Here is a 27,513-nt window from a genome sequence, read left to right as displayed (position 1 = left end):
CACAATGATGCGTACTGTCCACCAAATTTGCATTACAAAGAAACCGTGTTTTTTCTTCTTCTTCTAATTCCTATTACTCTCAATGAAGATTCAGAGTAGATTGTTTTCAACATAAATTAAGGGCAGTACAAGTCCTTCACAATTACTCAACTAATACAAAATGTAGATGAGTTTGTTTTGAGAATCAGATTTGGAGAAATTAAGCATAGCATCAGTGTCTCATCAATGGATGCTCTGCAGTGAATGGGTGCCGTCAGAATGAGAGTCTAAAAAGCTCATAAAAAACATCACAAGTAATCCACACCACTCCAGTCCATAAATTAACATCTGGAAAAGACAAATAAAATACAAGTCCTCTATCCATAATATTACTTTTGCCAGTGGATGTTTTGTCTGAATCAGGGGAGAAATAAGCAGAAGCCAAGCACTTTTATAAGCCAAAACAGTTCAAACAAATATGTTGTTGGTTTTTGATGCGAGGAGAACAACAGGAAATGTACTTTTTCACTGGAGGAAGCATTGTTATAAATTATGAACTTCATGGAAGTTACAATTAAAATATATTAACGGATTTTTTTCTTACAAACACGCAGCTTTTGGCTTCACGTGATATGACGGACTGGAGTGCTGTGGATTATTGTGATGTTTTTATCAGCTGTTTGAACTCTCAATCTGACGGCACCCATTCACTGCAGAGCATCCATTGATGAGACACTGATGCAATGCTTCATTTCTCCAAATCTGATGAGTCTGAGCACATTTATTAAAACCATTATTAAAATGGTTTTCAATTTGACAAAATTTTTGGGAGATTATTTAATTAAAAGTAATTTGTTTGTTCGTTTTGCATTTACAGCATGAGAATTTTCAAGGAAAAAATCTCAAATATTATACTTTCCTAACACTTAAATCAGATTTATTTCTGGACATGTTTTTCAGCCTTTCGGCTGTGTTAAATGCATTTTCTTGTTACTTATTAACTTAATTAACATATATAATAATCAGTACATGCAAGGCTGTTACTGTACAATCACAGATTAAATTAATAACACATAATATTAAACCAGTAAATCAAGTCAGCTGGGATATTCTACTGTAACAGTTGCGATGAAGTGCGACGTTCTTTCTGGGGTCTTCGTGATCGTCTCTGATGAAGTGGAAGCTCGGTCGACGTCTGTATTTCTTTTTATATCCAGCGATGTGGGGATGGAATAGTTTACTCAAGGTGTTGGATCCTTTAGGGAGGTCTGAGGGGTTCGGAGCATCCTTCAGCAGACTGTGAGGGTCTCCGAGCATCTTTCTGATGTCAGTGGACACGTCTGGACTTAGATAACGGTAGGCTTTTTTCCCACTGTTATCCCGTATGTTAGTGTTGGCACCATATTTCACACACCAGCAGTGATAACACACGCTCACGGCTGTGAATGGCAGCTATGTGCAGCGCTGTGTATCCGTCATAAGACTTGGCATTCACATCGACCCCTGCGCCTCTCTGTCTGGAAACATCGATGACTTTACACACCATTTCACAGTTTCCGCTTTTAGCAGCCCAGTGCAGGATTGTGAATCCAGACATGAAGCTTGGCTTGTCCGCCAGCCGAGGCTCTTGCAGCAGGAGGCTGTAGATCTGATGCCAGCTTCCCGTCGCTGCTTTCACGAGCCACTCATGCTCCATCGATCCCAAAGGCACTCCATCTGAGACTTTAGCAGGTTTGCCGAGTTTGTGACACCATTTCACCTGTGCAAAACTCGTTTTGACTTTCATAGTTCTCTCTGTAGCCGCTGGAAGAGGTTCACCATCGCCTGCTACTGTTTTTAGGCATCTTATTCCATTTTCCTCATATGCTGGAGATTTTATGGCTACGAGAGCAAAAACAGCCCCTGATTTGCCTCTTCTGGCATCGCTTGTCATGCTCAGCACTCTTGCTGTCAAAGACTCGGTTGCATTGCAGTCGGATGGTCTTCCAGGAGGAACAGATTCAGCACTTTTAATGCTATTACACACAGTTTGCTGGGAGCAATGACAGTGGTTGTTATTAATAACATCCACATTCTGTGTTTGGATGGGTTTCCGACTGCAGGGCGATTCGGTGGAGCTGGTGTTTTCTCCCTGGTACTTTTTCTTCACAGCCACGTACTTCACATCATCGACCTGTTTGACCACTGCGACGCTGTTGACCAGGCGTTTGAACAGGTCTCGGTTCAGTTTCTTCTCCGCGGGGTCGGCGGAGTTTAGAAGTCCTTTGAAGTTGCTCACGAGCTCCGAGTTCTTCACTTTCCCGCCACGCTCCAGTAAAAACGCCAGGACCAGATCCTGAGTCAAAGCCATTACTCTGCCGCTTTAGGTGTTTTTTCTTTAATTGTTGCGTGAGATGTTTCGACAACAACCTGCTGTTTCCGGTTATCCTCTGAGATCCGCGTGCCTCCCTCTTTATCCAAGACGAGCACGTGAACGCGCGGCGAATAAAGGATGCGGCTGCGCGTGCACGGCGGAGGGTAGCGGAGTGCACGCGCGGCGCATTTTTCTCAAAGATAGAAAAGTTTTGTAAGCGTGCATCTCGTCCGCAACTCTTCGTGATTTATTGACCACTAAACAAACGTGTCTAATAACACATTAACTCAATAAATAAATAAAAATCACTTCGTGCTCGTTTGCATGCTATCTAATTCATTGTTTGGTTCTTTATAGCTTTGGTACTAATTTCAAAATAGTATATTCTCCAATCTCCAAACGTTCAGTGGCGTCTTAATTTTGTCTCCATGTTTAGTGCTCATTTGGTGTAAAATAAAATTCGAAACTTACATATTAAAATGAATTATGTTTATTTCTAAAGACGAGCAAACATAATCTTTTTTTTTTTGGCATTACACTATAAGTGGAAAAAGTGGATAAAACATTGAGTGTGTGTGTGTAGGCCTATATATATATATATATACTGTGTATAATATATATAATATATTATATCATAATATATCATATCATATTTATCAATATATGAATATTTATTTATTATATTACTGCAATATTATTATTGAATCACTCTGTAGCCTACTATTCTTTACGTACAATAAAACCAAAGAAGTGTCTTATAAAATGTTACATCGATGCTTTCCTACAAAGTGTTTTCTACAAAAGCAACATAAAACATATTGAGTGTTTTTCTCTTTTTTTTTCTGTGGTATAATTCCTGATATCTCTTTGTAACATGAAAATATTATTCTAGGATATACACCTGAGAGTGAACAGTCAGAATTTATTTATTCAACATTATTTTGGTCCTTGCTAAATATTTTATACATAAATTTACATTTTGTAAGCGAAAGCCTTTCTTTAGTATTTATCGTGAAGATTTAAATCTCTTTATGTGTATCATTACCGACTCTTTTAATAAGAAAGCTTTAAAAACTAAATTCATTCAAAATGTAGGCTACATTATTATCTTGCTCCCTGCATATGATACACTGTCAATCTGTTACATGTTATAAAAATATTTCATACTAACGATATTGTTTTTAGATACAGAGCAATACTATGTAGTTTATAGTAACATTTATATAAGAATATATACAATTGTTACATTTATAATTACAATCTCCCGCCTCCAGTTCAATCACTAAGATGAAACGTCATATGGAGCGTGTTGCATTGTGGGAAACAGTATCCCATTCCCAGCATACATCAGATTTCAGCAAATGTAGCAGGTAATCTGGGTTTTCCATGCATACAGAAAATTATCATAAAGCCTACTATTCACTTCAGTTATATTTAGCAGATTCTGGCAAAATAGTATGTCATCCGGGTATTCCATGCATGCTAAGCACATAATGTATACTGCAGAAATAGTGCGAGTAGTATAATAGTATGGCATTTCGAACACAGCAAGTGACAACTCCTATGGTGACAACCGCGAAACCGGAAACTGAAACTAGTTTTTCCATTGGTCGCTGAACTGAGAAGTCTTGATTTAATGTTTTGTGGTGCTAACTAAACTTAGTCTAGAAATCAGACTTCGCGTGCAACAATAGCAGAAATCGCAATTCTCGTTCGGATCGGATGCGTTGAACACCAGTCTATTTAAAGGTAAGATCTCTCAGATCAGGCGATGTTAACTCGTTAACTTCTCTTATCAGATTATTATGTGCGATTGCATCAGGTTATGTCTGTTCAAACATCACATCAGAGAACTGTCAGTCGCATTTTCAGCATGCTTGCTTTGACTGTTGAATGAGTTAATGTATTTTGGTAGTGTTATATTGGGGTTAAAATTCTGGAATAAAAACTAGGCCCAGGAAAAATCTAGTCCATCCGGGACACGAGTTCCTCGTGAATGTTTTGCAGAACACAAAAAAGCTTTCTGAATTCACGGCAAATGCAACACACTTAATAATGCATTTCTGTCACATAGAAATGCACTTGACAGTAACGCATTGATTTTGAGCTAGAATGCCGAAAATGCACTGCTATTAAATTCTGTCATAATTTCCTCATATCCTTCTAAATCTGGAATTTCTTTTTGCTGTGGAACACAAAAGAAGATATTTTGTTGCATGTTGCCAAACCACTTTGGTTACCCTTGATTCGTGTGGACAAACAGTTCTCAAATTGTCTTCTTTTTTCATGTTCCACAGAAGAAAGAAATTCAAACAGGTTTGGAATGACGTCACGCGCAGTAAATAATGACGATTTTCATTTTTTGGTTGAACTATCCCTTTAAGAACTTTAACATTTGTAAATTATATAAAACACTGACATTTATCGTTTATCCAGGCTCTTATTGAATTAACATTTTACTTTACATTTTACTAAACATTTAAAGAGAAAGACGATGCAACGTATCATTTGGCATAATGAAATAAACTATGGAATTTGTAGTAATAATAGTAATAGTAAACCTAAACATGTAGAAAGGGATTATCTTGATTTTGTTTTTAACTGGTAAAGTTATCTACTAATATGTTGTATCATGACCTATTAATGTTGCAATGATATTTAATCGTAATTTTTGTTTTATAGGTATATCAGTGTGAAATCAAAATCTTTCCAAACACCTCCTGGAGACATAAATGGCCGGCGACGTTCACACTTGGGGAGTTTTAGAAGGTATCTACTGTCTGAGTTTAGTTTCTAAAGAGATTCAAAAATGAATGCACCATTTATAGATTTGTGATGATGGCCCAAATGATCATTTCAACACATTAACTTGTGTTTATGTTTCATAGCTTGTAAAAGTGCAACATTTTTCATATTTCAGTTGTGCTTCACATGTACTGATCAGATGAGCTTTAGTGCATTGTAAGCTAATATAGCTGGTTTTATTTTACAGCAGATCAATGGGTGAGGCAGAGGGTCAAATCGATGGATACAAGTCTATATTTTAGGAAAGTTGATCAGCCTTGGAGGCCGCGTGTTTTCTCTGTGCGTGTGAAATACGGCAGACAGAGGAGGATAGTCACAGATGAGTTTGATATTCTGCTTGAAAAAGGGGTAAGATGAACTGAGAGAGGAAATCGTTTTTATACTTTTATTCAACAAATTCAGTCATTTGTGGAGTGTCATGAGAATTCATCTCCTTGTCTCCGAACATCTGCCTTCAGATGAAGAGGATGTGTAACGATAGACCAGCATTACAGTCACAGATACAGCGCTTCATCTGGAGCCATCAAGAGTCTGACGCAGACGCAGAGAGGAGACACTAAAGGGAAACTAAAGCTTCCCCCAACACTGCAAACTATGCACCTTCTTCAGTCTGATTTCAAGATGTTTACAAGAAAATTGCATATACGTTAGATAAATGACTCAAGCTCTAGACACTTAAAGGTGCTGTCATTTATTGACTGTCATAAAGCTTAAAAGTACCATGGTATGTGTGCGGATATTTAGGACACATGCTAAGCTCACATGATTGTTGTTTTTGTCTTCTCAAGAAACAACACTACAGCCAGTGATTCTGCTTCGAAATGCGTGTTCAGTGACAGAATGTCTGTTTTTGATTTGGTCTGTGTGACTCCGCCCACTGCCAATTCACCCAATAGGAATTTATTCTAAGAATAGTGTTATAAAAATACCTTTTAATATGAATAAAAACGTATTAATCTGAATGTTTGATAAATGTACAGTCCATATCTGTAGCACAACTCTCCGTTCCTGTCATTGTCTCTGTTTCACAGATAGATATATAATAAAAAAGAGCTGTTTACTTCTGTAGACTCTGTTTACTTGTTCTATCTAGTGCACTAGAAACAGCTAGGCTTACTCATCATGAATCATACAAAAGTTCATATTGACACCGTAAGAGTACACATAGGATGAATATAGAGATGCAGTTTTACAGCTTTAGGATTAGTTTCCAACTTTATGAGTAAAGAAAAGATGCATCTCTAGCCTATAAAGACAGTACACCCTTTTTTTTTTGCATGCAAAATTTTACTGAAATGCTGCTGTTGTGACCGCACTTTCAGAAATACAAAATGAACAGAATGCTAATATGATAACTTTTTAAACACTGTAGGCAAGAGCATATTTTTGCGCATAAATCACTGAAAAAAGTACTTCATGAATGCATGTTGGCTTATTGAAAACTAGCCGTTTATTAAAAGAATATAATGCTAAACTACAATAAGAATACTTATTAAAACAATCACAATTTTAGGATGTTTACATTGTCTTTCTAATCTGAACACGTTTGGCAAAAACAAGCAACAACTAATCATTACTTACTAACGAGTGCACTTGTTTCAATTGAAGACTGCATCATTGAACTGACCTTAAATAATACAGTTACAAAACAACTTCTGGATGATTTAAAAATATATATATATATATTGGAAAATAAATGCTTTGAATGTATTAATCAGTAACCTGATTGAGGTCATGCTGTGACAAGTTGAAAATGCATGCATCTGTTCAGTGCATTAATGCACAAACGGCTGCGCCCAGTCAAACTCTCAGTTCACACAATCCACTGGGCTTCCAAATAAAGTCAAGATTTAAAAAATGAAACATTTAAAAGGAAAGTTCACAAGGTAATGCACATTTAAGTGTAGCAAAGGCAGCTCAACGATAGAATTGATATGCAATGAATATGAATATAACATCTTAAAGAGGCTTATAATGGTTTAGCGTTAATGAACGCTGTTTTCTTTGGAATGCACTCGAAGAATATAAAAACAGAGTTCATTCCTTCACTTTTAAAAGAAATCCTCACATTCCTTCAGTGTCTTATAAATAAAAGACGGAATAAATATTCACTTAAATCATTATCATAAAGCACAATCACTTTTAAACTGCTGCTTTCGCACAAATAAAACTGATTTGAAGTTGTTTGGTAGGTGGATTGTCATTTTCTTAAAGTGACAGTGCACCGATTTTTTTTTTTTTTTATTCTGCCATATATTCCATATCAAATTGTGTTACATCTGTAATAGTTTCTGCTGAACTCAGTAAAATAAATATTGAATAATGCTGGAAGCCAAACAGTTTCCGGTCCCTATCGACATTCTGCAAACTATCGTTTTTTATTTTAATTTTTTTGTAATTTTTGGGTGTACTATCCCTTTAAATTGGCCAGTGGGAATACTGGTAATGTAAATGGAGAGGATCTGAAAGCGGTGTGAGCTGATCCGTGCAGCATCACCGTGACAAACCTGTAATAAGGCGACGGAATTTGGGGTTTTGACACGGATATCCCTCGTCTAAAGGCAGTGAGGTAAAGTAAGAGCCGCTCAGACGAACTCCTCGTCGCAGGGAGCGTCTCCCATCAGCAGAGAGTGTTTGTCAGGTTCACTGAGAGCCATGCCGTTCATCGAGTGCTTGTCGGAGCGCAGCGAGCTGATGGAGACCCGGCTGTAGTTGACGAAGCGGTCGAGCAGACCGAGTTTGGGCGATGACCGGCGCAGCTGTCCCATCCCGATGTGAACGCTGACTTCAGACAGGCTTCGGTGTCTCCTGACCTCTCCCAGACGTCTCTGCAGTGTCTCAGCGCTGGGTTTAGTGTAGCTGCAGAAACAGGAGAGACGGACTAATGATCCGAGCATCTTTCAACAACAAACCCCGTTATACTAAAGCATGCAAAAACTCAAACTGAGAGGTGTACCATTTGAGTAGAAGAGAGGAGAGCACTACAGACACGGAGGACGCAGCCATCGCAGCAGAGCCCATCCACGGCTGAAGCACTAAACCCAACGGCATAAACACACCTGCACCCATAAACACAAACCCTATCGAACCGTGTCCCAATACTAGGCACAAACCCATGCTTTCAGTTGTGAGATGCACTACTGTCCAACATGAGATCTACACTGAAAAGTTAATTTGGTTTACCTGCAGCGATGGGAATCCCCACCAGATTGTAGATCAGTGCAAATACAAAGTTGATTCGGATTCTTTTCACGGTCTTGTTTGAAAGGTCGATACTCCCAACAACATCAAGAAGATCATTCTGGAAAAAATAAATAAATAAATGCATTGAATTAAAAAGTAGGTGCAATCTCAAGAAACGTATGTTTCATCAGGGTTCCCGAATTCAAGAACCTTTCAAGGACTTTCCAGATCCAGTGACTTCAAAGACTTCATGTGGAGACACAAGTGTTACCTTGTAAGATATTTTTTTGCCATATGACAGAGATCATATTTTCTATTGTTTTGCATAAAACTGAGCAATATTCAGTTCATCCTTTACGGTTTTCACAATTGATCTGATATTAACTTGTGCATTAGGGTTGCCAACTCCAGAAAATGAAAACAAGGGACAACTGTCATTCTTTTTTATAGGAAAATAAGGGACAGGATAAGAAATGCTAAAATCATTTGCTCTGTACCACATGTGCTACATCCTTTTTACAATCTCTAGATTATAAAAGAGAGAACTCGTTTTTTGTCTAGCTTTAAACGCAACACAGTCATTGCAGTCTTCATACCCTGATGAGCACCACGTCGGCTGCCTCGATGGCTACATCTGTTCCTGTGCCTATAGCGATCCCCACATCAGCCCTCGCCAGCGCCGGCGAGTCGTTCACTCCGTCGCCCACCATCGCCACACGTTTGCCCGCTAGCTGGAGCTGCTCCACTTTCGCCACCTTGTGCGATGGCAAGACTTCTGCAAACACCTTCCTGATGCCCACCTGGATGGAAACCGCAGGACTTCAGCTGCTTAGCTCCACCGCTGCATGAGGACGATCCTTATTCTTAAAGAGTGCTGTACCTGTGCAGCGATGGCTCGGGCGGTTCTGCGGTTGTCTCCCGTCATGAGCACGACCTCCAGCCCCATCGCTGTGAGAGTGTGCACGGCTAGCTCCGCCTCAGGCTTCACCGTGTCCGCTATAGCCACCAATGCACAAAGCTCATCTGAAAACAAAACCACACACATCCACACAATAAACACTGTGCACTGCGTGGCGAAGCGTGAAGCTATTTTTAAATCTGCAATTAACTTATTTTCCCTGTGTGGACAGATTATCGCTCTTAAAAGTTGTATTAAAGATCATATTCATGCACAGTTTAATGCACATAAATGCCACCACGATAAACTGTTTTTTAAATTATGATCACGATTTCTGAGAGAGTTCCTGGCTATTTATCCAGAAACATTTTATTTTCATGTTTCATATGCTTTATCTTGCATTAGTCACAAGCCTCCACAAGCTTTCATGGTTGTGGTTGCCAGGTATCAAAAGTTTAAACCAGGTTTTTTTTTTTTTTTTATCAATAATTTTTCTGCCCATAAGTATACTTAATATTTCCAATCTGGCAACCGTGCATACATGCTCTCTCTACATTATGGAAAGAATCTTTTATTGATTGCGGTTCCCAGATACATAAAAAGTTTAAGGGCTTTTTATTTTTCTTAAAAAGTGGGTGTTTACTTCCAAGTCTTCAATGCGGCACGCCCATAAAAACCAGCGTTTCTTGAGCCGGCCTTAAAACTAGGATAGAAAATAGCCTATTACTTATTGATTTTGATGTTTTTAAGTGTAAAAGTCACGTGAATGTTATAAGTGGACCTCAGAGAACAGTAAAAGATAATAAAAAAGACAGTTCATCATCCCTTTAAATCAGCGACTCCTAGTTGTCTAGAAAAACCTTTAGTCAGGGGTGGCCCTCGAATTAAATGCACCATTCATGCATGTGACCCTGGACCACTACATTGAGATTCATGCATCATCTGAACGCTGAATAAATAATAATTTGTTAGGATATGACAGTATTTGGTTGAGATACAACTATTTGAAAATCAGGAATCTGATGGTGTCAAAAAAATAAATAAATAGAAATATTGAGAAAATCACCTTAGAAGTTATTCAAAAGTTTTGATATATCTATGGTAGGAAATTTACAAAATGGAAAATGATCTTTATTTAATATCCTAATGATTTTCAGCCTTAAAGAAAAATAGATAATTTTGATATTACAAATAAACCCAAGAGACTTCAGAATGCTTTTGTGCTCCAGGGACACACACACACACACACACACACACACACACACACACACACACACACACACACACACACACACACACACACACACACACACACACACACACACACACACACACACACACACACACACACACACACACACACACACACACACACACACACACACACTCATAAACAAATCTTTGCATGACTTCTACAGTTCCTCACATGCAAACTCCCAGTGATGAAAGAGTGTCTCACTCACGGTCCACAGCCACCAGCACCGCAGTGCGTCCTCTCTTCTCGTGCTCCGTCATGGCTTCATCCACGTCTGCTCGCACCTGCAGCGCGTTCCTCCTCATCCACTCTCTGTTCCCTATCAGCACCGTGAACGAGGACATCTGGACGACAGCTGAAACACAGCATAGCCGAGCATTACACTCTCACAGCTTTCACAACTCTACTGCAGTCTGAGCTGGCAGCCAATGAGGCGTTGCAGAAGTGGTCATGTGACTCACTGAGCGGCTGGTCACTGCTGGTGTGGCTGATCTGGATCAAGAGAGCACTGCACTGGTTCTCCTCGCTGTCGATGTGGTCTCTCTTCAGCAGGTTTTCTGTGTTACTGACCACACACTTCATCCCACAACCCGGCACGGCCTGGAAATCAGTGCAGGTGCCGAGAGCCTCCGTCCCCAGCTCCTGAACACAGAAGAGACACCGTGGATCTGAATGACTCAGGAGAGCACAGTTAACTTGTTAACATTAGTAAATGCACTGTACATTAACATGAATTAACAATGAACGACTGTATTTGTGTTAACTAACATTAACTGAACCTTACTGTAAAGTGTTACCAGAAAATATTTAAATGTTGTCAGTATGTTCATCTGTCATTTGACAGCAGTTTTTGACATGAAAAAGTTTAATTAAAATGATTTTTGTCATAGTAAAGACATAGCTTTAAAATTGCATTAATTACATAATAAAAATGACTTTCTTAAATGAAGCAGTACAGTCGTCGTCATTTATTTACGATATTATATTTTAAATTTAATGTGTAACTTTGCTTAAAGTGATAGTTCAACTAAAAATAAAAAATGGTCATTATATACTCGCCCTAAAATTGTTCCGAACCTGTTTTTTTTTCTTTTTCTCTTTAACAAAAAAAAAAAAAGAAATTTAAGAATGTTAGTAATCAAACAGTTGACGGTAGCCATTGACTTCCATGGTATGAAATAAAATACATTGGAAGTCAATGGCTACCGTCAACTATTTAGTCACCAACATTCTTCAAAATATCTTCTTCAGCTGAAAGACACCAATCCAGGTTTAATGGAGAGTAAATGTATAACAAAATATTCATTTTTGGGGTGAACTGTCCCTTTCAATTAGCTTAAACCACGCCACAGTTTGTAAGTGAAGACAGAACACACCATGAAGTCAAACGCACCTGTTTGCAGTATTTGGTGATGGCAGCCCCCAGCGGATGTTCACTGTTATTTTCAGCAGTGCCGACGATCGCCAGCAGCTTGGAGCGTGGCATCCGGTTCCCCTCCGTCAGCATCTTCACCTGGACCACTTCAGGAGCGCCGTACGTGATGGTGCCCGTTTTATCAAACACCACAGTCTGAATCTGAAAGCACAGACAGATTTATAAAACGGTCTTCCTTTGCACAAACTCAGCGGTCGTCTCTGACCTTGTGTGCCATCTCTAACGGCTCTCCTCCCTTGATGAGGATCCCGTTCTGGGCTCCCACACCGGTTCCCACCATCACCGCGGTCGGGGTGGCCAGACCCAGAGAGCACGGGCAGGCGATGCAGAGGACCGTGATGGAGGCCTGGAAGGCGAAGCGGATGACGGCTTCAGCCTCAGAGATGCTCTTATCATAACCCTTCAGAGAAAGACGCTCCTTATTTCATTGTGTTTTAAAGAGCAGACACCTAGTCTAGCATTAAAGGGACAGTTCACCTAAAAATGTAATTTATTTCACTTTCAGGTCCATACATTTTTTTTTTTTTTTTTGATTAGGACATATTTTTAGTTGAATTGGCTCCTTGGTGATTCATAAAATGCACGTTTTTGAGAATAAAACAGGGATATATCAAGGGAACACAACTTTAACACTCGCGGCTCCTGACGATTTATCACGGTCTTATGAAGAGAATTGATCAGTATGTGCAAGAAGCTGAACAATTAAGAGGTCAAAATCACTAGTTTATTAGTGTAATCATACAATGATGTAATGCATATGCAGTTAAATTATTAAAGCACCCAATAAAGATGTGAAATTTGGATGTTTTACGTGTCTAAAGTCTTCATCAGCTCACCATAAACAAAGAGAAACCATTAAAACTTTCACTAAGTGTTCGGTTCATGCATGTGGATATCAGCACAAAGTTTTAGCCAAAGATCTTCTTTACCGTTCTACTGAAGTCATTTGGATGACCTGAGAGTGAGTGAAATAACAGCACATTTTCATTTCGGGGAGAAACTATCCCTTTAAAACCCTATGAATATTTTCATATAACGGGTAACAGGATTTTTCTTGCTCTTCTGAAATGAAACTAATGTTCACATGCAAAGGTTACTGAAACTTGACCTAACCTTGCACGAGTGAATTCAAGAGAAAAAATAGTTGGACAAATCTTCACTCACGGGGAGATGCTTCTCCACAAGAGGAAAGTTCACAAAGCCGATCAGAATCCAGGCTACGAGAGTCAGGAAGGACACGCCAACGATGAACGGGACGAAGTATCCGCTGATCTTATCCGCTAACTGCTGGATGGGAGCCTGAGATCAGAAAGGTTTTGTGAAGATCAATGGTGAGGTTAGACATAAAGAGAGAGCTACAGGATGCACTGACGGTAAAATATTAGAGTTTGTTTGGATTTAAAGCAATGCGTCTCGACAAGCTTCCTCGTGAAATTTTGTAAAAATAAATCAAAGCTATGCTAAAATAAAATATATTGATAAAACAAATAAACAAAATCCAAATATTTTTATTGTAATTCGTCATTCAACAGAGAAAACTAGAAAAACCTTAATATATATAAGAAAATACCAATTTTAAGTGAGTTCTAGACTTGAAAAGTAATCATCTAATTTGATTCTAACTAGATGAGCATTTTTGTAATGAAAATGCATTTTTCAGCTTATATGTCACATTTAAAATATTTTACCAGGTAGAGACTGAGTAAAATATATATTTTAAAAGTCATTATCCTAAAACCAAAAAATAAACAAATAAAAATTCACATATGACTAAAATGTATGAATTTCTCTACAGTTTTTTTATACCAGATAGTAAAGAGTTTTATTTATTTACTTATTATTTTTAAAACAAATTTTATATTATTAGACTTTTTTTTACTACAAAATATTCATAGATCCATCTGCTTTATTTCATTGTTTTGATGTTTATTTTTTATTTTTATTATTATTTTATCTTCAGTTTAATGCTAAAGAATGAGTATCTGTGTCCGAACTCTTAACTCTTTTATTATTAGATATTCCATCCATTTTTTATGAATTATTAACTAGTTTATGTTGTAACATATTCAGATTTTCTCATAAATTGGACATTAATTTGAAAATAAAAATAATGATATAATTAATAACAATAATTGATATATTATACAATAATATATATATATATTATATTAAAAAAATGTGTTCCTTTTAGATCTGCACTCTATTAATTTGTGGATTGTTTTCTTAAAAAAAAAAAAAAAAAAAAAAAAATTATATATATATATATTAGAAAGCTAGTGTTATTATATATATATATATATATATATATATATATATATATATATATATATATATATATATATATATATATAATATATATATATATATATATATATATATATATATATATATATATATATATATATATATATATATATATATATATATATATATATATATATAATAACACTAGCTTTCTAATCTTTTTGTATTGTATAAGTTTTCTTTCATTTATTATACAATCAACAAAGCAAAAAGACCTCTAACACTAGGTTGCTCTATTCTTTGTCTCTTTATTTATTATGTTATTTAAAAAGGCTAAGCTAACGGAGACTTGTATATCATTGCTCTCTTGTTGCTTCCTCATTTGTAAGTCACTTTGGATAAAAGCATCTGCTAAATGACTAAATGTCAAAGCAAAAGCATAAATTGGCAGAACTACTATCTCAGGCTTCCAAATGAATAAACAAAGGTGTGGTGATTTTTGAAAGCGATGTTATGATGACAGACGCACCTTCGAGGTCTGCGCCTCCTCCACCAGTCTGACGATCTGCGAGAGCGTGGTGTCTGTGCCCACGTGAGTGGCTTCGATCAGCAGAGAGCCGTTCTGATTGATGGAGCCCGCGATCACGGTGCTCCCCGACCTCTTCGTCACGGGCATGGCTTCACCTACAGCACAGGACACCGGATTCACTGAGACGCACTAATGTCCCGCTCCAGCGTAGATTGAAACCATTTCCATTGGCCAAACAGAAAAAAAGGACAATATTGTGTCTAAAATGTGACTCACTCAATATTAACTTCTTGTACTAATGTTAAGCTGTTGATGATGAAGCGGTTGCTTGTGATATTATTTAACTCTATAACCAATAATAATAAAAAAAACTCCTACAGCGATATTTTTTTGCTTTCATAACTTGAATTATAAAGTTATTTTAACTGTTTTCTAACAGGCTTCATCACACAATTAATGTTTTTGGATTCTCAAGACGTGTTTTTGGCAAAGTGAGTGACACACTCCATATTATCAGCTCGCATATGATTAAAACAACAATTATGATATTATCATTATCATAGCCCTAACCTGGTTCCCTGAACCTTTTTGACTCCCAAGGCCCCCTTTTACTGTTCAGTGTGTGATCATGGTTACCAGGTTGGGAATATTAAGTTTGCCAATGGGCAAAAAATATATTGATTCAAGAAAAAAAAAACGTATTGGGGGATTTAAACTCTTGACATCTGGCAACCGTGACAGAATGCTTGTAGAGGTTTGTTACCAATTGTTTTTCAGGAACAATAAGCAGATGATTATGCATGAGAGAAGCAGAAATCGCGATCATGGTTAACATATCATTCATTGTGAATCCCTAGTGTACACCACAACTATCCTGTTTGATTAAACTCATGTCAGTGAAGAGAAAGTGCCCTCTCGAACCTGTAATGAGAGACTCGTCTGCCATCGAGTGTCCTTCGATCACTCGGCCATCGACTGGAAACTTCCCTCCGGGCACAACCTTCACAACGTCTCCTCTCTGAACCAGCTCCACATCCACCTGCTCCTCGCTGAGAGACACACGAGATCATACATGTGCAACGCAGTCAGCTGGGCTTTCTGTTTGATAGGAAATCCAAATTAAACAGCACAGAGATGCACAGACCTTAACACAGACATGTCTTCCTTCAGTGTAACAACAGTGGCCTCTGTGGCCTGTAAAGACATCAGCTTGGACAGAGCCTCCGACGTCTTACTCTGCGATTAAACACAATGCAACACATGAAGAGATATAACAACAAGCTAGCAAGCGAATAGCTTTCTCACCTTTGCTATCTGCTCCAGCCACCTGCCCAGCGAGATGAAGACAAACAGCATGGGTGGAGTATCGAAAAAACGTGATGGGGTTCACTTTCGCTGCTTCGATCATGGCAACCAGGATTATCACCACGGAGTATGTGAATGCAATCGTTGTGGCCAGAACAATCAGCACATCCATATTTGCCGTCCTGTGCTTGACGGCTTTATAGGCTTGACAGTAGAAATACCGGCCACCGATAAACTAAATAAGACAGACAAAACCGGTGTGGTTACTAAATACAAAGCATTTACCAAAGTTTTGCCATGTTTTCAGTCAACTAAAGCCTCAAGATGCCTTGGTTTACAGTGCATTTATAACAGCTATTTTATATTTATATTTAAAACACAACTATTTTACAGTTATAAAACACTTATTCTATACACATAGTAAGGCTTCACAACATAAAAGAGAGCAAATAAAGTGTAATGATATTAATAAAAACAGTGTAAACAACGAAGCTCCTTGGAATCAGTTGTGGTTGCAACAAAGTGGTTGCCGAGCAACACACAAACGTAAACAAAGGAGTTTGTTACTTTGTAGCCTTATTTAGAACAGCTTTGAACTCGGCTCAGCCAATCAGAATCAAGGAGCGGAACTCTGGGCTTTATAAAAGGAATTTAAACTTAGAAAGTGCATTAATGAGCCACAAGCTGGCAACCTGAACGGGGACACAGAAGAGAAACGAGATCAGGTTCATGATGGAGAGGCCCGGCAGCAGCTGTTTCTCCAGGAACATGGCGGAGTGGTACTTCTCTCTGTCTTCGGCCGAGGCGTTGTGGTGGTGGGACATCTCGATCTGGTGATCCACGATTATCATGTAGATCATCATGCCCATGACAGGCACGCAGAAGAACATGCTGATGAGGAACGATCTTTTCCACCTGGGAGGAAACAGGAGGCCAGCATTAGCTCTGACCTACAACCCTGTGATCAACTAGACTGCTGCGAGACTACTTTTCCATTGTTTTTCTATGAGGAGTTGTGTCTTCTGCAGCACCTCGCAAAACACATGCATCGCTCAAGCAAAAAGAAGCAAAGCTTTTAAAAATCGCATCTTGAGATCTCGCCTATTTCCTCATTCTACTGCATTAAAAGTGCGTTTAAAACAGTGATATTAAAAGATCAAATTCAGTACACACCTTATTGATTATGCATGCTTTATACAGGCAAGAAAATGAGCCTGAAATGAATGAAACCTGCTTAACGTCTTCTTTATAATGGTTTTCTATGGGAAAACATTTAATATTAAACTTTGCACACTGCGTTTATGTTCTGGGTTCATCTGCTTGCCTGTGCAATATGCATCATCGATAAGGTGTACAGAATTTAACCTATAAATATCACCGTTTTATTACATTACTACTTAATGTACGTACACAGAAAGATAGTAAGGACATTGTTAAAATAGTCCATGAGTGGTTCAACCTCAATTGGATGTTTTTTCATTTTTCTTTGTGCAGAAAAAGTATTCTTGTAGCACTGAACCACTGATGTTTCATGGACTATTTATATGATGTCTTTACTATCTTTCTGTGCCTTGACTGTGGCAGTTCCTTTGCTGTCTATGAAGGGTCAGAAAGCTCTCGGATTTCATCAGAAACATCTTATCCGAAGATTAAAAAAAGGAATGACATGAGGATGCATTTTTCTATTTTTGAGTGAATTCCTCTGGAAACATCATTTGCATTTTGTTTTAAAAACTCCTTCCAGAAACCCATTGCTCTTGTTCGCTGATGTACTTACTGTCGGATCTCACGGCTGTGATCCAAGTGACTCCCAGGACCATCTTTCTTCACCAGAGAGGCTGTAAATCCCAAGCTCTGTCCGTCAGAAAAGGGAACATAATGAACTGAAACAACTTAATAAGTGGCTGATTCAGAATGATTTAGAATTCGGACTGATAACGGATTGCTGAAATATTTCAAATTCTATGCAAGCAAATCTTGAGGGTGCCAAAACATCGATATAATGAGAAAATCATCTTTAAAGTTGTCCAAATGAAGTTCTTAGCAATGCATATTACTAATAAAAAAATTAAGTTTTGATAGATAAGAGTAGGAAACTTACAAAAAATGTTCATGGAACATGATCTTAACTTAATATCCTAATGATTTTTGGCATAAAAGACAAATGTATAATTCTGACCCATACCATGTTTTTTTGGCTATTGCTACAAATACACCCCAGAGACTTCAGACTGGTTTTGTGCTCCAGGGTCACATTTATCTGTGAAAGTGATTTCACCTCTATCCATCGGATCACGTCTCTCGGGCCGGTCACTTCTGGGTCGTATCTGATGTGGGCTTTATTAGTTGCCAATGCAACTGAAGCATAGAGGATGCCCTTCTGCTTCGTCAGGTTAGACTCGATTTTGTGAACGCAGGAGGCACATGTCATCCCTCTGACCTGTTAAACACAGACACGTCATCCTCAATCTTGTGCTGATAAGAAAATGGGTCACAAATCAACAACAGCTAACCACAAGCTCCAGGGTCCCGTCAGAGCCGTCGTAGTCCTCCATCACTGACGCCGTGAAGCCGAGCTCTCGGATAAACTCTGCTATTCTCTGAGGATCGATGATCGAGGGGCTGTAGCGAACCTCGGCTTTACCAGCCATCAGCGCAACCAAGACTGAGTGAACACCTGGGGGAAGAATACACCATGCCACACTAAATACACACGTTTCTGGCTTTTGTTTTAAGTATACAAACCTATTAATATGAGATTCGTAACAGATATACTGATTAATCAATTTTAGACACCATCACTATGATTTAATGCAATGCAATTATATTCTAGCATGATTTTTTTTTTTTATAAAGATCTGGGATTACTAGTGCTGACTAAATATATATATATTTTTTAATTATTTTAAATATTATAATATGTATATAATGGTGTTATATTAATTAATGTATTATTTTATATGATTATTTATCAAATATAATATTATAATAAAATATTATAAAATTAAAATATTAGTAAAATACAATTTGTTCATTCATTCATTATTTTATTTATTTGTTTGCTTCTTATTTTATTTATTTGTTTATTTTATGCTTGTTTATTTATTATTGTATTTTATTTATTAATTTGTTTCATAAAATTAAGAAAAAAAATATTTCAATACATCATTAAGAATAATATATTTTTCTTAAGAAAATCATTATATAAGAGAAACAACAATAGTACTGATAAAAATCATATACAATCTTTCAGTTTAATCAGTGATAAAAATAAAAAAATACTTCCAGGAGAGACTTTTTATTCTGAATTATATCGAAAAACATTCTATTAAAATACATTTACACTCAAAAAATTCTTACACAAGTCTCAGACTGGTTTCTTTTCTCCTTTCAATAAATATGAGTCTTGAACATATAATCTGGATTAAATAATCAGATTACAAAAATGAAGTACTTGTAAATAGAGTAATTACATCTTATAATGCTCATAATCAAATTAGATATACATTTTAATGGATTACATGATATTATTCACACAACAGTAATAAATTATTAATAATTCATTAACTCTCTCTCTAATTCTTTTTTTTCTTTTAATATTCCTTTCTAATATTCACAATGAGGGTCAATGACATTCAGCTAAAGAAATAAAATATTTATTTTTAGTGTCCAAGTGTTTCGATTAATTTTATTTGACACTGTATGATTTAATTAAGTACTTGCTTTTTATTAACTCACAAACCCTCTGCAGTTCTTACATTAAGCCCAGTTTAGGAAACCCTGGTGCAATGTCATATTTCATGCATTTTATGATCTTGATATCATATATTCTTCCTTTTTGCTTTTTTATATCGATACGGTACATTTAAGAGTCAGTTTAAAACGAGGTTGATTGGGGATACCGTGCTGGTTCTTCAGGTTCCTCTCGATGTTGGCCACGCAGGAGGCACAGGTCATTCCACCAATCTGGATAAAACATTTGGAGACGGCGTTTGTTTCAGCGTCACTCTCTGCTTCAGTCTCTTTCACGGCTGACCGGACCGGAGATAACGACGAGCTCCAGACAGACGGCGCTGGCGGCGATGGGCTTCTCACCACTGAAGGCACCAATGAATTTGTCTCTGAAAACATGACGGGACAAGGTTAAAACAGAATGGTTTCAGTGGAAAAGACAATGTAGGGCACTGCTGCTGAGCTTTTTGGATTTGACCAATATGCACTCCAAAGCAACGACCTGAAAAAAAACAACAAGTTTTTGAACTTTTTAATTTGTTCAATCCTTTTAGTTTAATTCAAATAAACTGTGCTACTCTAAAGTAAGATTATATCAAATGTTTTCAGAACGAGACAGATGTGGTTGTTAGGTGAATCTCACAAAATCTAGCAAGAACATATCTGGTTCATATTTTACCCACACACACACACACACAAAAAAGAAAGAAAAAATTACACACACACAAACACACACACTAATCTACAAAAGGCCTATTATTAAGACTGTGACATTGTTACAAATTCTCATTACTGCGAAGCAAAAAAAATTATAATAGAATACTGAGAAAGAAGAGTTTGGTTCCAAAACAGGATAAAGGCCTTTTTTTTTTCTTTTTTTTTTTGAGTTACGCCAAAATCAGAATTGTATTTTGTCAGTATTGAAAAGACAATTTTTTTTTTTATTTTTTTTATTATTATTAGGTCATGTTTTGAAGTTGTGGATCAACTTACTATGTTCTATATGTGTATTTTAACAACAGTTTCTAATATGAAAAATAACTTTCATATTGATTCAATGGATTTCTTATATTTTGAAAAAAAAAATATATTGGATTTATTGCATTTTGTGGGAAAAATATTTTTTTCAAATAACTCTTTGAAAAACTAAATCTGAATATGAATTTATGTTATTAGAACATAAAGATACAATGTGAAAGTTTGAAACAGAAAATAGTGGTTTTCATCTAGCCTTGTTCTTTGTACAGAAAACACATTTTTACTCAGATTATTCAGAATGGGTTTATTGCGTTTTGGAACCAAACTCTTCATTTAAACATCATGGTTGCTTTTTATATTACATTGAGTCATGATGACTTGCATTTCTGTATTCTATAAATAAATAAATCATCCGGACACATGACAATGCAGTTGAGAAATACGACGGAAATGTGCTTTTGTCATGACAATACTGTCACAGAGCCAGAAAATCCCAATCGCCCAAAACTAGACTTCATTGTCTTAATGCAAAACATCATTTATTGTTTTCGTTCTTTTTATGGAGTGGTGAAATATGACCAGGACACAAGAACCTTGTTTTTGGAACCAGTCAGATATGGTGTTAAACATTTGTTAAACATTTGTTAAAATTGTTATTTTGGGGCGACTAAGAAACTAGGAAATACTAAGAAATAGTAACTAGTTACAGTTACCGGTTACTTAATTCAAAAAGTAAATCAATTACTTTGTTGATTACTTACACCAAAAAGTAATGCATTACTGTTAAAAGTAACTTTTTAGTTACTTCTTTTACCCATTAATGCGCTTTTATGCGTTATGGTCTATACAAACACAAAGTAAAACAGAAAGTAATTTTTAACACTATTTAGATTAAGTCAGACCAGCACAAACTGAATATTGTATATCACAAGGATTTCTGAACAAAAAACCTGAATAATATATTCAGAATCAAAAATTAAAGCTGTTGTGTTGAGCCCTTAAAAATGTTCCTTTCACAGCTTAAGTATGAAAACTATCAACAATGGACAACATAACAAAACATTTTGAAATAAATAAATGAAAGCAAACTGAATTATTCAGAATCAATTTCGAGAAACATAAATACATACATTTTTTGAACTCCTGTACTGACTCAAATGATTCGCGATCCCCAAACTGACTCAAATGATTCGCGATCCCCAAACTGACTCAAATGATTCGCGATCCCGCTTTGAACTCCCGAACTGACTCAAATGATTCGCGATCCCGCTCCGAACTCCCGAACTGATTCAAATGATTCCCGAACCCGCTTTGAACTCCCGAACTGACTCAAATGATTCACGATCCCGCTCCGAACTCCTGAACTGATTCAAATGGTTCGCGTTCCCAACTTAACAAAGTTGTCCAAATTAAGTTCTTAGCCATGCATATTACTAATTAAAAACTAAGTTTTGATATATTTAAGGTAGGAAATGTACTAAATATATTCATGGAACATGATCTTTATTTAATACCCTTATGATCATTTTTTTTTTTGACCTATACAGTGTTTTTTTTTTTTTTTTTTTTGCCTATTGCTACAAATATAGCTCAACGACTTTCGACTGGTTTGTAAAATGTTTGCTATTCCAATTTGCGCGATTTGAAGACTAACAGAAGAAGCACTTACCAGGGAGGAAAGCGTCGAAGCCCATGTCCTCTATAGCGGCCCTCAGCTCCTCAGAAGTGGTCACTAAAGGGTCAAACTCAAAGGTTCCCTGATGATTGGCCAGTGACACTCGGGCGGATCTCACTCCTCTCTTCTGGGAGATCAGGCCCTCGATGGACTGGACACAGGAGCCACAGGTCATGCCCTCGATGTGGATCTCTGCGACTGATCCCAGCGGCTGGAGGAAGCCTGGCTCCGGGGAAGCTGGGAGGACAGCTTTAAAGTCCCCTGGAGGAAGGGCTTCGATGGCCTTCTGTAGCTCCAGCGCTGAGGTTTGTTTTGGGTTGTGTTCAATCGTAGCTTGTGTGTTCTGTGTGTGTTCTTGTGTGACCTGAATCACTGTAGTGATGCTGGAGTCTGTGGACGGCTCTGACAGCTTCTCCTGTGTCTGTTTGTGAGCGCTGAGCAGGCGCTCGACTTCACTTGCTGAAAGCTTTAACTGACGAGGCTTGGATTTAACAATGGCTTTGAAACCAGACACCTCGATTTGGTTCACGATCTCATCCAGCGTGATGATGCGAGGCTGGTAGAGGACAGCGGCCTCCTGGGACTCGAGAGAGACTGAAGAAGCACAGACAAAACTAAAAATAAGTTCTAGAGTTAATTTTTCCCTTGACTAAGACGAGGCCGCATTAAGGTCAATAAATAATAACTGTGACTACATCAACATGCAATATCGTAATAATTTGGTATTACTATAAGAAATTTAACTGTTGAAATATTTTTTGTTTGTCTTTGCCATTTGTCATAATGTAGACAGAGAACGTGCATTTCTAAGTCTTTGATATTAATTAAAATATTTAATAGCCTGTAATAAATCAGTACACTAGATGAGGTAAATTAAACCATCTGTATGAGTTCACAGTGTGCAAATTGGTGAAAGAGCAATACATGAAATGCAAAAGTAAATTTCTCCAAAAAAAAAAAATTTTTTTAATTATAATTTTAAGGGGGAAAAAGATAGATACATACACACACACACACACTTTTTTTTTTGCTTAAAAAGCAAACAAAAAAAATATTTTTTAATTATAATTTTAAGCAAAAAATTATTTTAAAAATTATATTTTTTAGCTCAAAAAAAGCAAAAAATAAATAAATCTTTGAGTAAAAAAAAAAATATATATATATAGAACTTTTTTTTTAAAGCAAAAAAATTTTAACAAATCTTTTGGATAATAAAATATATGTATGTGTGTTTCTGTTTTTTTTTTATTAATCAAATCTATTGTTTTGCCTATGCATGTTCATTCATGTCTTTTTATTATTATTATTATTACTTTTAAAGAAATTGAGTATCAATGTCCTCTACCGAGGACACAGTATAACTTATGAATTAATTATATTTATTTATTTTACATAATTTTTAATGCTCTAAACAATGTTAGGACAAGCACAAAACCTAACTTTTTCCTAAACCTGTTCTCTCGGGTCTTAAAGTTGATTTTACCTCATAAACTTCCCAACGCATGACGGGATTAAATGTTAAAGTTCACTGGAGATTGTTTTAATGAAGCAAAGGCAAAAGTCACATGATACCTTTGATCTTCTCAATGCCTTTTAACTTCCCGATCTTGCCCTCAATGGTTGTAGTGCAGGACAGACAAACCATTCCTTCGACACGTATTTTCACCGCTTGGACTCCTCCGGAGGAGCGAGGACTCGGCCCTTCCTGTGCTTCAGGAGCCAAGCAGCTCATCACGTCCCCGAGCCGCTGGACCGAGTCTGTGCTGAAGACTGGGCTTTCTGTTCGGACTGAAGCATTAATAAGACTGCACTCAAAGCCCATGTCTTCAATGGCTTCTGCTAAGGATTCTGGACTGTGCCGAGTGTGTTCATACGTCACCGTTACGTTCCTCTGCTCCAGAGACACCTGTGGAACAGAGAAGAAAAAGCTCATAATGTGCAGATTAAGCCACAATAAAAGCCTTACAGTGATTCGTAGAGCAGCATTGTTCCAGTAACCAGAGATGCCTGGTTATAGGCTTTTAGTTTTGCTTGTAATGATGCTGAAAATCCACAGGACTTCTGTCAAACACGTTTTTATGTTACATTTCTAGTTTTAACCCACATTTAGTCACAATTTCCAACCATTGAAAAGATTATTATTATTTTTTTTTTTTTTAAAGAAGTCTCTTCTGCTCATCAGGGCTGCATTTATTTGATCAGAAATACAGGAAAAACTGTAATAATGTGAAATATTTTTACAATTTAAAATAACTATTTTCTATTTTAATATACTTTAAAATAACATTTATTTCAGTGATGCGCTGCTGAATTTTTAGCTTCATAACGCCAGTCTTGTGTCACGTGGTCCTCCAGAAATCATTATAATATGCTGATTTATTATCAGTGCTGGAAACAGTTTTTACTCCTTAATATTTTTAGGAATCTGAAATTCTGTTTGTTTCTGTGTGTAACAAAGCTTTTGTATTTGACCGTACTGGTCAATAGTTTTACCACCAGACGACTTTTTAAAGGTTAAAACAACATCTTAGATAAATAACTCTTTCATTATCTGCCCGTTTGACCCATGTCTGCAGGGTGACTGTGTTTTAAGGGAAAGGCCAGGATGATTTAGCACAGTTCAGATTGTGGATCTAAGTTCAACATACGAGTGGCTTTCGTCAATCACGTAACTGTTGCTGGAGGGAAGGCTATTTGGTAAATATTATCAGCAGCGTATCTTTCTGATTGTTTTGTCAGCCGCCCAGAAAGCACAGAGTCTGATCACACAATGATTCAGGGAAAAAAGGACACCAGGAAATTTAATCTGTGGCTCAGCTAGGTTTTTGAGTTGGTTTAGGGATAAAAGATAGAAATTGGAATTTTATATAAATTAAAAATTAAATAAATTACAAATTTTATATATATTATTATTTGTTTATTTTTATACTGCCGTTAGTTTGGGATCAGTAAGTTTTTCTAAAAATGTTTAGAATGTTTTAATTAATTAAGGTTGCATTTATTTGATCAGAAATACAGATATTTTTTTTTTATAATCTGAAATATTATTACCATTTAGAATAATTGATTTCTATTTTAATATAATTTAAAATGTAATTTATTCCTGTGATGCTCCGCTGTATTTTCAGCATCATTCCTCCAGTCTTCAGTGACACATGATCTTCAGAAATCATTTTAATAAGATGATTTATCATCAATGTTTGAAACAATTTTGCGTCACAATATTTTTTCAGAACGTGTGATATGTTTCTTTTTTATTTTTTATTTTTAGGATTCTAGAAAGTTACAAAGAAAAGCATTTATTTAGAATAGAAATCTTTAGTAACAATATACACCACCATTTTTTTTTCTTGAAAGAAATTAATGCTTTTATTCAGCAAGGATTTGTTTACAAAGTGATAAAGTATAAATATGAATACCATTAGTATGAATTATTATTAGTATAATACGTTAAATATTATTAGTATAAATATCAAAAGTATAAATATTAATTTTTATATAAATCAATAAATATTTATTTTAAAGTATATTAAAATAGAAAACGTTATTTTAAATTGTTATAATATTACAGATTTTTTTTCTCTCCAATTTTTCTGATCAAATAAATGCAGCCTTAATAAGCAGAAGACCCTTCTTTAACAGCACTGTATGTTAAATCCAACACATATTTGCACAATGTTTACTGGAAAAACACTAAAATAAAATGCATATAGACTGAATTAATATTTTGAAACCCACACAAGGAAGAAGTCACACTCTTGTTAATTGGTCAAGCATGCACGGTGATAGTTACAATTATTATATTCATAAAAAGCTGAATGCAAATAGGTAAACCTCACATCGACCTTGTGTTCATTTGTTGAGTTCAGCATTGATGTCACTCTCACCTGTATATGAATGACCCCCGGCAGAGCCCCAATCCGGCCCTCGATGGACTGAACGCAGGAGCCGCAGGTCATGCCCTCGACCCCGAGGGTCACATGACACAGATCAGCCCTCCACGCCATTCCTCCGCTGGAAGGAGAGAGAAAACAAGACACATGTAAAACTGATACAGACCCACAAACATCATCAGACGCTTCCTTCAGTTTAGCTACATGTTCTTTAGACAACAAACAGTGAAACTACCAAATAAAAATACAAATAAAATAATTTATAATAAAACAAATTTTATAATAGATACTTTAATATATAATAATATTTAAATGTATTATATTTTATAATATATATAGTTTAATATCAATATACATTTAATAATATATAAGAATTTTTAATACCAATATGTAATAAATTGATTACATTTTATGATATATAATAAATTTAATTGCATAATATATAATAGATTTAATACCTATATAATATATATATGTTATGTTTTACAATATATAATATATTAACTTTATTAACATTTAAAAATATTTTAAATAACTGTAACTATTGTTTTTCTCATTTTTAATGCTAGTCAATGGATTATCCTTGTTATAAGTGTTTCCTAAATAATTAAATAAAGGGCTACAAGTTTCATCCGAGATAATCAAACGTGTTATCAAACGTTATTTACAAAAATGAAAAATAATTAAATGAGGGAATGGGATTCTTTGAGGTAGATTTCGGGAGATTTGTGGCTCTCTGACCTCAAGCGAACATAAACAACGGACGCGAAGCGCACAAAACAGCACGATTTCTTTACCTTTCATGCGAAATGAGGATCCAAAGTCACGGGAACATCGAGTTTGAGCCTCACTAGACTCTTCAGTCACTTGTTACCGATGCGTGTGGAGTCCGCAGACAGCAGGAGAGCGCTGTCACTACAGAAGACAGGATGGAGATTGATAAATCCATGCGGAATGTAGGGATTTCTCCTTTTCACACAACCATCTACAACAAAACACGTCATTCCGAGCGCGTTCGAGAACATCAACATCCGCTGTATCTGCGCAGGCGTGGAGGACGTCGTGGTAGATTCAAGCGCTTCAGTAATGCGTCGCCCTGGGGCAGATTTTATTAGGTAGCCACGTATGATGGGACAAACTACTGTACTTTGTTTTTATTTGAGCTCAACATCCACACCACTATTCTATAGGTTTATTTATTTATTTATTTTACTTAAACTTGCTCCTGAGAAGCAAGTTTTTTTATTTT

The 27,513-nt window shown here is 36.4% G+C and overlaps 1 protein-coding gene, 1 long non-coding RNA gene and 1 pseudogene across 2 annotated transcripts; 1 reads left to right on the top strand and 2 right to left on the bottom strand.

The window, feature by feature from the left end:
- Positions 1-900: 900 nt before the first annotated feature.
- On the bottom strand, positions 901-2,566 carry LOC113081034 (ankyrin repeat domain-containing protein SOWAHA). Its single transcript, XM_074559893.1, is given in 2 exon segments — positions 901-1,389; positions 1,391-2,566. Coding segments are annotated over 2 exon segments (1,257 nt in total). The 5' UTR covers positions 2,330-2,566; the 3' UTR covers positions 901-1,071.
- Positions 2,567-3,705: 1,139 nt separating this feature from the next.
- Positions 3,706-7,710, top strand: LOC113081042 (uncharacterized). Its single transcript, XR_003282076.1, has 4 exons — positions 3,706-4,081; positions 5,015-5,101; positions 5,325-5,485; positions 5,596-7,710. It is a non-coding gene; the product is annotated as an uncharacterized LOC113081042 (long non-coding RNA).
- A 12-nt stretch (positions 7,711-7,722) lies between these two features.
- LOC113081041 (copper-transporting ATPase 1-like) lies at positions 7,723-27,278 on the bottom strand (annotated as a pseudogene).
- Between the last annotated feature and the right edge of the window lie 235 nt (positions 27,279-27,513).

This window comes from Carassius auratus, unplaced genomic scaffold, assembly GCF_003368295.1.
Source record: "Carassius auratus strain Wakin unplaced genomic scaffold, ASM336829v1 scaf_tig00032915, whole genome shotgun sequence".
In the NCBI taxonomy this organism is placed as follows: domain Eukaryota; kingdom Metazoa; phylum Chordata; class Actinopteri; order Cypriniformes; family Cyprinidae; genus Carassius; species Carassius auratus.
The sequence above is the reverse complement of the archived record's forward strand: the minus strand, read 5'-3'. Positions and strand labels throughout refer to the sequence as shown.